Below are 11,872 nucleotides of genomic sequence, written 5' to 3' on the forward strand. Positions count from 1 at the left end.
CTACCTCCGTCCCCGGGCAGGTGGAACGGGTTCGCATTTGGCGACCGGGGGAAAGAGGCCCTGGGGGCGTACGGGGGGGGGGGGGGCGGGGCGGGAGCGGGCGAGGCGCGTCTCTCATTGGCCTCTCGGTGCCGCCCGGCACGCGCCGCTTTTATAAAGCAGCCACGGTTGCCGGCAGGTCGCAAGCCACGCTCCTGACGCCCCGCTCGGCTCCGCTCGCTCTGCACGCCCGCCCGCCAGCGCCCACCATGGCCACCCTTCAGCAGTTGGTAGGAAGATGGCGCTTAGTGGAGAGCAAAGGCTTTGACGAATACATGAAGGAAGTAGGTGAGGCTCCCGACCGTGCGGCGCCTGTAACGTGGCGAGCCTGTGTCTGTTCCTAGGTCCCCTTCAGCGTGCTGAGCCCAGCGGCGGGGCGTGTTCGGCCGCTACCCCCTGTACACCCATGCATCTCCCATCACCGCCGCCCGCCCCCCCCCCACCACCACGTGGGCAAGCAGCCCGGAGAGCAGCGAGCGCCTGCCGCCCGCCTGAGGATTCTCGACACGTTCTGTCTCCTGGGCCTCCCGGCTCTGCTTTCCCCTAGCCCACGCGGCAGCCACCCGCACTGCTTCTTGCCCTTGAGCGCGCTCCTCTTCCTCCCACCCCAGGCTTCACTTCTTTCGACCTCCTTCGGGCTGCCCCCGTAACTTTCCCTATTTTTCTCTTCCCGCTACTCCTCCTCCGACCCCCCGCCACCATCCTGCCTCTCCCAGTCGCCCCGTCGTGGCGGCACCCACTCCTTTCGCACCTTGCGCCGGCACTGCCTCATCTTTTGTGGCTAGATGGAGCACGGGTTCCCCCACCCCTACTCTCCTCCACGGGGGCGCGGGGCCGGGGCGCGGTTCCCCGCAGAAGCCCTTTGGAAGGTCCGATTGGGGCTGCCGCTTCAGCTTTCGTTCCGCCCTCGGCTGCCTCTCCCTAAACCTGCCGGGTGCTTGGGTTTGGTACGGGCATCCTCGTCCCCCGCCCTCTTCCCCCCTACCGCGCGGCGCTGAGAGGCGTGACGCTGGCGACACCGACCTCGTGCTGGCGGTGCTGGCCGCCCAGAGCGTCGCGGTGGGCGGGTGGCCTGTGCCAGGGAAACGGCGAGGCCTGCTGAGCCTGGGGGGGGGGGGGTACCCTCCACTGCCCTGCCCTCTGCGTGTTGAGGGTGAGGGGGTTTTACTGGAAAACCGCAGTCAAGCTGCAGAGCCCTCCTGCGGCTGCTTGCCAGCTGCCTGCCAGATGGGTGTGGCCCTGCAGAAGCCCTGGACTGCTTACAGCCTTCCAGGAGTATGAGCCTCTGGAGGAAGATTCCAGTTTTCCCTCTCACTCTGAACTGTACTTGATTCTCTATTATTGTCCTTTTCTAGGCCAGTGGCAACGAGTATGCTCCTTGACACAATGGGTGGATTAGCAAACAAAAATGGACCTTTGTGGCAGGCCACTAGGGAGCTACTGTGGAGTGGGATCGAATCCTATAGTGTGGATCTTATCTGGAAAGGGGCTTCCTTTCTGGTGTAAAAATTACTACAAAGACCCTCTATTGAGACCTAGTCCCCCTGGCACTTCAGAAACACTCCTTCTTAGCCTTTATCCAAGACGATGACAGCTTAAGCTGGTTCTGTGGTGAATCTTGAGTGTATTTATGATACTGTGAGTAAAACTGGAATGCACTATTTTGGTGTATGTGCTGTAAGTCTATCTAGATCAAGAGAACTCTGGAGAAAGCCATTTACTTCATTCATATCCAGGAAATGTGTGTATGTGTTCACTTTTGTGAGGACCACATAATGCCATTTCTCTGCCCATTGAAAGTGAATGTGTTTACTAGATGGCTTATTTCCAGGGTTCTAGAGTCATGAAGGTTGTCAAGGCTCAATTCCTTAGGGGGCAGTCAAGGTGTGGGAAGAGCAGAGCCCTTTGTCCAAAGTGAGAATAAATAATCACTCACTAACAACACAAGGCACCAGCCCCCAAAATGACAAAAGAGAACGCATCAAGAAGACATTGCAAGCCTAGTTGAATTTTTAATCATCAAGCCAGTGATTTTTGCTTAGGTTGTGGTCTCGTCTGTGAAACCAGGGTTTGGCCTAGATCTAAGTTTCCTTGTAAATGTTAACGTTAAGGAGAAATACATAGATTATAAACTCAATATGATATCAATATAGTAATTGAGTTACGCAGCTCTGAAATGTTCACTGTCTTTGAGGGTAAATTTTTCCCAGTTTATTAGCATCATGATTGTGGAGTTAACTCTTAAAAAACTCTTGTGATATTTGAATAGAGTTGATTTGGATTTTGTGTAGTTATTAGTCAAAGATTTATCCAGGGCCTTGGATGTGTCAGACTGTGTGCTAGAGTCCTATAATACAACATTTGGCAGAATTGAGTAGATAGTTTTAGCAATCCAGATTTCTTCCCTGACTTTCTGAAGGCCAGCATAGCATGGTGGCCAAGAGCTGAGATTTAGAGCCAAACTGTCTGTTCTTTTGGTTCCCAGCTCCAACACTTCCTAGCTGAATGAGCTTCGGTAAGTAACTTCAGTGCCTCACTCTTTCCTCTTGTAAAATGGAGACAGTGCTACCTCTCACACAGTTGTTGCAAGGCTTCCTGTTAATCAATACATGTAAGTTCTGGCACATGGTAAGCACTGGGTTTGTGTTTACACTTGTTATTGAGAAGTGAATAAATGAAAATATGTAGAACATAGCAACTGCAGTTGAATTTTACTCTATTTGTTATGTAAACCATAGACTTGGTCTTCCTGTTATTTAACATGGGGTAACATTCTACAGGAGTGGGCATGGCTCTGCGAAAAGTGGGTGCAATGGCCAAACCAGATTGTATCATCTCTTCTGATGGCAAAAACCTCACCATAAAAACTGAGAGCACTCTGAAAACAACACAGTTCTCATGTAACCTGGGAGAGAAGTTTGAAGAAACTACAGCTGATGGCAGAAAAACTCAGGTCAGTCATAACTTAACAAAATCCATTCTAGACTTAAAGTCCATTCTAGACTTCTAGAATGATAGATTGTATTAATAATAGTCTTACTGTTTATGAGCAAAACTTAACGAAAAAGTCAAACTAGTTTATGAACTGAGTTTGACAAATTAGTGAAAGTACCAGCTTCATAACTTAGTGTATTTTGGAAAAATAGTTTAAGAAACATGAGAGAATGAGTGTCTCTTATAGGGGTCTAGATTGAAAAGCATAAACTATATTATGAATAGAGTCGGTATAGTTAATGAAGTGAACCCAGAAAGGAAAAGATGAAAAAATGTTGATTAAGGAAGTTACGAGTCATGGAAACTCTTCTTGTAACATACTTTGGAAGATTAAAAAGTGTTATTTTTGCAGACTGTCTGCACCTTTACAAATGGCGCGTTGGTTCAACATCAGGAATGGGATGGGAAGGAAAGCACAATAACAAGAAAATTGGAAGATGGTAAATTAATAGTGGTAAGTGCCGATCTCATTAGCACTCATAGTTCACTTAATTGTTCAATATCACTGATTGTGAACATGAGAACTTTAGATTTTGCAAATCAGGGCTTTCGTTTGCCATACACACATCATAAGCAAAATAATGGGTTCTAGCTTTTCAAACCCAGGAATTTTAGAATGTATTTTCTGGGGTGCCTGGATGGCTCAGTCAGTCAGATTTCCAACTCTCGATTTTGGCTCAGGTCATGATCTGATGGTTTGTGAGATGGAGCCCCACTTGGGGCTCTGTACTGGGCATGGAGCCTGCTTAAGATTCCTCTTCTCTTTGCTCCTGCCCCACGTGCATGCGCGCATTTTCTCTCTCTCTCAAAAAAAAAAAACAAACCATTTTCTCCATCTATGAAGTAGATTACAAAGTTTCATAAGATGCTGACCCTAGTATTGAACTACTACCATTGTTCTGGGATGCATGACTAACCTAATTCTTTAATATCGTTCTTCTAGGAGTGCGTCATGAACAATGTCACCTGTACTCGGGTCTATGAAAAAGTAGAGTAAAAATTCCATCATCATTTGGACAGGAATTAGCTGTGAGGATGAACAAGCTCAGTTCAATGAGCAAATCTCCATATGCTTTTTTTTTTTCATCACTGTGTTCAATTATCTTTATCACAAACATTTTACATGCAGCTATTTCAAAGTGTTGATTTAATTAGGATCATCCCTTTGGTTAGTAAATAAATGTGTTTGTGCTATGCCAGTGTTGTATGCTTTTTTAAATTTCATAGGAAATTAGTGGTGAATTTTAATAAGTATGAATTGAATAAATTCTGGAGTAGTCTTAAGGGTCCTAAATTGAGATAAATTTTAGTAATTTATATAGAGAACTACTTCTGTGGCAGATACACTACCAATCATTTAAGCTTGCCCTACACTATTAGAACTTTGTATCAACTCAAAGATCTTAAATTTCTGGCAAAGACTATTCTCATTAAAAATTGTTACATAATCTTTATAATTTAAATATTAGAATAAAAGTTAAATTACCATCATTGACCAATGATCATACTTTTAACGGTGCATTTATAGCTATTATTCAGGAATTCTGCAACCCAAATTCTCTTAACTAATTTTCTGAGGACGTGCCATGTGCCAGGCAGTGATTTAGCTGTTGAGGCATATCTGGGTACAAGGTCACATCATTGCCCCTCACTGTGAGGAGAAACACCAACTTTGGAAGAACACAATCTGCTCATTAACAAAAGCCATAGAAGTAACAGAGTTCTAAAATGCTGCCTGTGTATCTATATAAAGAATAACCAGAATTCTGATGAACCCCTGTTCTAGTTCTCAAACCCAAATACAAACATCTGCAGTTCACATTTGGAGAAATAGCTTGTAGACATTGGGCTAAAGCTTTGTATGCATGATAGTCGAGGTAACACTTCAAGGAAGTAGTACCATTATCTCAATTCTGTAAATAAGAAAACGGGTTTCGACTAGCGAATCTGTTAAAGGATATAGGAAGTAGTAGTGCTGTATTGGGAACCTACATCTTATAGAGTATACTCCATGTTCAGTCATTCTGCAACACTGCCTCTTATCAGCTTGTATTAAGATCCCAAGTCTATAAAGTCCCTCAAATGTAATAATTGAGACCTGCGAAACCACCCTCCATGCGTTGAAATGTTAGCTGGTAAGAATCTTCAGAATTGCTGAAAGCTTGCAGTCAGGGAAAGAGCTCAGCTCACTGACACTCTAGCCCTGTGCTGTCCAATATGGAGCCCTAAGGGGCGCAGGGTGGCTCAGTTGGTTAAGTGACTCACTCTTGATCTCAGCTCAGGTCATGATCTCATGGTTAAAGAGCTAGAGCACTGAGTTGGGTTCTGTGCTGATGCCTGCTTGGGATTCTCTCTGTCCCTCACTCTCTGCCCCTCTCTCACACTCTTGCTCTCTCTCAAAATAAAAATAAACAAAAAAATATACATGTAGCCATGAGCCACAGATGGATGTTGAGGACTTGAAATGTGGCTCATCTCAGTTGAGATGTGTTGAAAGTGAAATACATATTGGATTTCAGACTTGATACAAAAAAAGGTTAAATTCCTCTTTTTTTAAATATTGATTGCAAATTGAAATAACATTTTGGATATAGTTGGTTACCTAAATATTCTAAATTAAAAAAAAAAACTAATTTTACCTGTTTCTTTTTCTTAAGGTGTCAGGGGAAAATTTTAAATTATGTGTGCTAGCATTTTTGTGTCTGTGTTTTTTTATCGGATGGTGCTGCTCTAAACTTCCTTTTCTGTTTGAATTTCCATCTTGCTTATTTTAGTCTTCATGCTAGAGTTCCTCTTCCATCCTCTTTCTCAACTTCGAACAATAGTATACACTTACACGACTCTCTCTGAACCAGACCCTGGACCAAGTACTATAAAAGTTTTGTAGTTCTTAGAACCACCCTAGATTATGTTCATTAACGATTGTTTTCTGCATTTAGATGAAACTAAAGCTCAGAGTCTAGGTAATGGTCCCAAGCCCATACAGTGGATACAAGTCAGAGAACACATAGGAGCGCACGTTTATCTAACTGTAAAGCCTGTGCTTCTAGCCACCCGGCTCTAATGCCTACACTGCCTCAGTTTATGGACCGTGGAGTATTGCTTGCAGGATAGTAGGCTCATGTACCTTACATGTTCACATTTTGGGTGAGAGAATTTTCTACTGTGCTGGCAGATGGCAAGCATCCTACGACTTCACATCCTAAGATCATGGCCACAGAATGCTCATGGCACCCATCAGCCTACCCCAAACATCCCATACACTTCCATATGTCCTATAAGGGTATGTACCATACCTGGTTGAGAACGACTGGATAGAGCAGTGTATCTCAACTCCATGTCACCTGGTGTCAGGTAAGCCCTTCTTTCTGCTAAGCGATCATTTAATGTCACTTGACCCCTTAGCAAAAGATAGAAAGTAGTGCCTTCTTTGAGTATTTTTGTATTCTTTTAAATGGTCATCTGCTGGAATGTATTCTGGCTAGTTCTACAACACACGGGATCTCTCGGGGACTCACTTTTACCCCAGATCTGTCAGGTCTCCTGTTTTCTATGCTTCAATCCTTTGTTGCTGATAACCTAGTAGACATTTCTTTATAGATGTCATGTTTAATTTCAAACTTGTTTAATCTTCCTAAACTATAATATGATGATGTAAGTGCTTGGGCTTTGGAAGCAGAAAGTCCTGTAATCCAATTCTGGCTCCCTACCCTTTAAGAACTGTGTAACTCGGCAAATTACTTGACTTCTGATCCTTAGTTACCTACCTTCTTTGTAATAAGATACCACATTGTCTGACTCATAGCATTGTTCTAAATATTAAATGAGATAATGTATGTAAAGCACTTAGCCCAAGGTCCAGCACATAGTAAAGACCCAGTGCCTCTCCAGTACTGCTGAATAGAACTTTCTGTGGTGAAACGGGCTATAACATCCGCACTGTCCAATAGAGTGGCCACCAGACACATGTTTGTGGGTATTGAGCACTTGAAATGTAGTGAGTGCAATTGAGGAATTGAATTTTTTATTTTGCTCAAATTTAATCAATTAAAATGTAAATTTAAATACCCGTGATGCTAACCTCATGTTTTCCAAAATTGAGTTTCTTAATTTTGATCCCAAACCTACTCCTCTTGCAGTATTCTCCACCTTAGTACGTGGAAATGGCATTTTTCCAGTTCCCAACATGAAAGCCTAGGAGTAATCTTTAATTCCTTTCTTTTTCATACCAAATCTAATCCGTAAGCAAATTATTTCAACTTTACCCTCAGAATATATTTAGAATTCAGTTACTTTTCACCTCTTCTGCAGATACCATCCTGGTTCAAACACCACCATCTCTCCTCTGCTCTCCTGTTGGCATTTTTATTCTCCCAGAGCTATCATATTAAAAAACAAGGTTAAAGTATATAATCCTCTGTTAAGAAGCCAAAGTCTTGGGGCACGTGGGTGGCTCAGTCGGTTGAGCATCTGACTTCAGCTCAGGTCATGATCTCATAGATTGTGAGTTCAGGCCCCGCATTGGGCTCTGTGCTGACAGCTCAGAGCCTGGAGCCTGCTTTGGATTCTATGTCTCCCTCTCTCTCTGCCCTCCCCCAACTCAGTCTCTGTCTCTGTCCCTTTCTCTTCTCTGTCTCTCTCTCAAAATATAAATAAACATTAAAAAAAAAAATTAAAAAAAGAAGCCAAAGTCTTTACAGAGGTCCTATCTATTCTTGCCTGTGTCTCCCAACTTCCCAATTCCTCTCCTGATTTCTTCTCCTATCGCTCCCCTCTCACACATTTCCCTTCAGGCACTGACTTTTTTTTTTTTTTTTAATGTTTTTATTTATTTTTGAAAGAGAGAGAGAGAGAGAGAGAGAGAGAGAGAGAGACAGCACAAGTGGGGGAGGGGCAGAGAGAAGGGGAGACACGGAATCTGAAGCAGGCTCCAGGCTCTGAGCTGGCCACAAAATAGAGCCCAATGTGGGGCTCAAACTCAGGGACTGCAAGATCATAACCTAAGCTGAAGTTGGTCTCCCAACCTGCGGAGCCACCCAGGGACCCCAGGCATTTGACTGTTGTTGACACAAGTGTGCTCCTGCCTCAGGATGTTTGCACTTGTTGCCTCTGCCTATAACAGTCTTTCCTAAGGAATCTGCAACCCAGGTTTTTCAGCTTTCTCACCTCCTTCAGGTGTCTTCTCAAATGTTCCCCTAGGAATAAGTCATTCCCAGACCACGCTATATGTAATAGTTATCACGCCTCCCCCATACTCCCTGTTCCCCTACACTGCCCTTGTCCTTACCACCAGCCCCGACTAGCTATATATCTACTTAAAACTTTGGGTGGGGAGGGGGTTATTATCTGTCTCTCCCACTGGAATGTAAGAAGTCCATGAAGAAGGGACTTTGTTTTAACAGCGTTCTCTAGCACTCGATTAGTAAGCAACTTGGCACACAGGAGATACTCAATAAATACTGTTGAGTGATTAAATTCTTTAATTAATGGCTTCTTTGTACTTGTTTAACACATTTTAATATTATTTAAGACCCTTCATGATTTTACTTCAATTTATTTTTGAAACCATATTTCCTGCCCTTCGCCCACACTCTTCAAATTTAATCTGGTCTTTTACTTACACTAGAATAGTGTGCTTGATAATGATAGAATACGGATGAAATAGGGAGTGAGGGATTCCATCATTCTTCTGAACTGGTAGGTCATGACATTCTGCTCTACCAGTAAATAGGCTGGCCAATTTCAATCAACGTGTAAAATTTATCTTACTACAGCTGAGTACGGCCAACAGACAATGTTTATCACACAGAACTTGATCTGAGTTGTTTGTGGAACATGGTGCAGATTAGATATAATTTACTACAAGTAAGATGGATTCATATAAATCAAACCCTCACCGAAGAAAAATATGCAGGCAAGAGATGACTTAACTTTTGGATTAGGTCTTTGAGTGCTACAAGGGCATGAACTGTTTTCTTCAAACACAATCTGAGTGCCTAAGGGTGAATGATTATGTTGAATCACAGCGGTGCAATCAGCCGTGCAATCTTTGTAGGCAATATGAGGTTTAGTTATATGCAAGTAGAATTATGTTGCCTTTATTGTCATTCAGTGGTTTCTTGAGTCTTAATCTCAACTGCTTTCCCCAAATCTGGTGTTTGTGCTATAATTTAAAAAAGGATGGGGTGGGCTGGGTGGCTCAGTTGGTTGAGAGCCCAACTCTAAGTTTTGACTCAGGTCACGACTCAAGGGACGCGAGATCAAGCCCTGCCTGTTGGGCTCGGCCCTGGGGGTGGAGCCTGAGGGTGAAGCCGCTTAACATTCTCTTTCCCTCTCCCTCTGTCCCCTGCCCACCCCGATTGCGCATATGTGCACTCTCTCAGAGTAAAATAATAAAAATACAAGTTTGGGAACCATGTGTTTACTACCTAGATTTTAATGCTGCCTGCGCAACTTCGGTTATTATTCAATTCCTGCGGCTTATTAATCAATGATTATTAGTGCTTGTTGTATTTTAAATTCACTTTTAAGTTTATGAGAATAATGATGGCTTTTTCCTGGGTTTCATGTACTCACTGTTTTCCTTTTCTGGTGTTGTCCTCTTAGAATTCACTGCCCTTTAGTAGGTCATGTGTGATGTGGATTAGTAGGAAGAAATGATGAAGCTGGTAAACTGGTTTAAAGAGCTGCGTGACACATGTTTTGAAATATTGTGAAAGGCAGGGTGGTATGACTTGTCACTGGTCCCACAGCAACTGGAAAATAACTCGAGTCTTATGACATCTGGTCTGTCAGACCAGTCACCAGATCATATGTGAACATTTCCTTGGGATCAAGTCCGTGGGCTCCTCCCATTCGTCCTTCTTCTACTCTGCACACTTTGAAAATGCCTGAGAAGAGAACAATGATACTTCTGGAAGAGTGCTTGCTATGGTGCTGATGTCACATGGTATGGTGAACAAGATAGAGCAGGGTCAGGGGCCTTTCCTTTTTCATGGAACTAACATCGTAGTGTGAGAAGATAGAATCGTGGACAGACAATTGTAACAGATGGCACGGAGCGATAAATGCAGCAAGAAAATAATATTAAAACAGTAGTGTGATAAGCAGTGAGTAGGGTTGAAGCTACTTTATATGGGATGGTCGGGGAAGACCTCTCAGGAAGGGAATGTTTGAACCGAGACTTGAATAATGAGCAGAAAGTAAGCAAGTAAACACCTGGAAACAGAGTATTTTTATTTCCTCTCTAGGCAGAGAGGTTAGCGACTACAATAGCCCTAAGGGGGGGACAAACCAAGTGACAGAGTGACAGAAGCTTGTTGAAAGTGAAGCCATGAAGGGCACAATATAGTCTAATACTTGGGTAGGAAACAGAGCATGTGGGATCTGGGGTTTATCTGAGGGTCGGAAGAAACCATTGGAGGGTCTCGAGTAGGAAAGGGCAGAAGACAAAAAGATAAAATAATAAACTTAGTTTCACTTTCAGTAATAGAAAACTTGATATTTAGAAAAACCCTCTTACTAAAAACAATGGAAAATACTGGAAAAAATATTTTTAAAAATGTCTTTAATGTGACAAAGAGCTAATAAAATAGTGAGGAATTATTTGTCATGGATCTGGGAAACGAGATTTCAAGCCCAACTGACAGGGCTGGTTTTACCATGGAGCATTTATTTCTGGTTCCAGAAGTGGCTGAGAGGCTGAACTGTGTTTTTGGCAACAAATGAAACAATTGGCTTTTGTCTGATGGTAGATGAGCTGGCTTCATCTTCTCCCGAATTAGAAAAAGTGTTCCTAATAGTTGAAAATTTGGGGATGAGGATGTTCATCAGAGTGCTATGTACTCTAGCAGAGAATTGGAAGGCATGTAACTTCTAGAAAGTGGGGGATTGCTTAAATAATAATGGTATGAACATATGATAAAATACTAACAGGCATAAACAATAAAAGACTACTAAGATCTTGGGAAAAGCTTCATAATGCACTGGAAAGTGAAAAGAAAATTTGACTGTATTATGTACATGTTGTCCCATTGTGTAACAATATGTGCATATATGTAGAAAAACATAAAAAATGGTAACAGTGGTTATCTCTTGCTATTGGGTGATGTTTAACTTCTTATTTACTTGCTTCTCTAAGAAAAATTTAAAAACATTTTAATATAAATAGTTATATTTATATTTTTAATGATAAATGAATAATATATTAGAAAATACTACAGAAAAAAATACCACAGAAAAGTACAAAGAAGAAAATAAAAGAGCCCTGGAAGTCTCACTTCCATAGAATATCAATATTAATATTTACTTATGAATATTCAGATAATTCTTTATGCATCTATGTGCATATAGATCCAAAACATTTCATACATGGGATCATACAAACCAATATTCTAGTCTTGCTTTTCAACTCAAATATTTACTTTTTTTTTTTTTTTTTTCAACGTTTTTTTTTATTTATTTGTGGGACAGAGAGAGACAGAGCATGAACGGCGGAGGGACAGAGAGAGAGGGAGACACAGAATCGGAAACAGGCTCCAGGCTCTGAGCCATCAGCCCAGAGCCTGACGCGGGGCTCGAACTCACGGACCGTGAGATCGTGACCTGGCTGAAGTCGGACGCCCAACCGACTGCGCCACCCAGGCGCCCCTCAAATATTTACTTTTTAATTGAAGTATAATTGAATATAACATTCGCATTAGTTCTTTAACTTAAGTATTTACTTTTTAATTGAATATAATACAATTGAATATAATGTAACATTATATTAGTTTCAGGTATACAACATAATGATTTGCTATTTGTATACATCACAAAGTGATCATTACAATAAGTCTAG

At 42.3% G+C, this 11,872-nt stretch overlaps 1 protein-coding gene across 1 annotated transcript; it reads left to right on the top strand.

The window, feature by feature from the left end:
- Nucleotides 1–165: 165 nt before the first annotated feature.
- On the top strand, nucleotides 166–4,227 carry FABP5 (fatty acid binding protein 5). The gene is made up of 4 exons (XM_060610789.3): nucleotides 166–327; nucleotides 2,820–2,992; nucleotides 3,386–3,487; nucleotides 3,977–4,227. The coding sequence occupies exons 1-4, from the start codon at nucleotides 249–251 to the stop codon at nucleotides 4,028–4,030; spliced, it is 408 nt and encodes a 135-aa protein (XP_060466772.1). The 5' UTR covers nucleotides 166–248; the 3' UTR covers nucleotides 4,031–4,227.
- The last annotated feature ends 7,645 nt before the right edge of the window (nucleotides 4,228–11,872 follow it).

This window comes from Panthera onca, chromosome F2 (genome assembly GCF_046562875.1).
Source record: "Panthera onca isolate mPanOnc1 chromosome F2, mPanOnc1 haplotype 2, whole genome shotgun sequence".
Lineage (NCBI taxonomy): Eukaryota > Metazoa > Chordata > Mammalia > Carnivora > Felidae > Panthera > Panthera onca.

Bases quoted from the DNA above. Each gene is read 5' to 3' on its own strand.
- FABP5 (XM_060610789.3), top strand. From the start codon at position 249: ATGGCCACCCTTCAGCAGTTGGTAGGAAGATGGCGCTTAGTGGAGAGC. The intron at 328-2,819 runs GTGAGGCTCCCG...AACATTCTACAG, and splicing joins CGAATACATGAAGGAAGTAG to GAGTGGGCATGGCTCTGCGA. The intron at 2,993-3,385 runs GTCAGTCATAAC...TTATTTTTGCAG, and splicing joins CTGATGGCAGAAAAACTCAG to ACTGTCTGCACCTTTACAAA.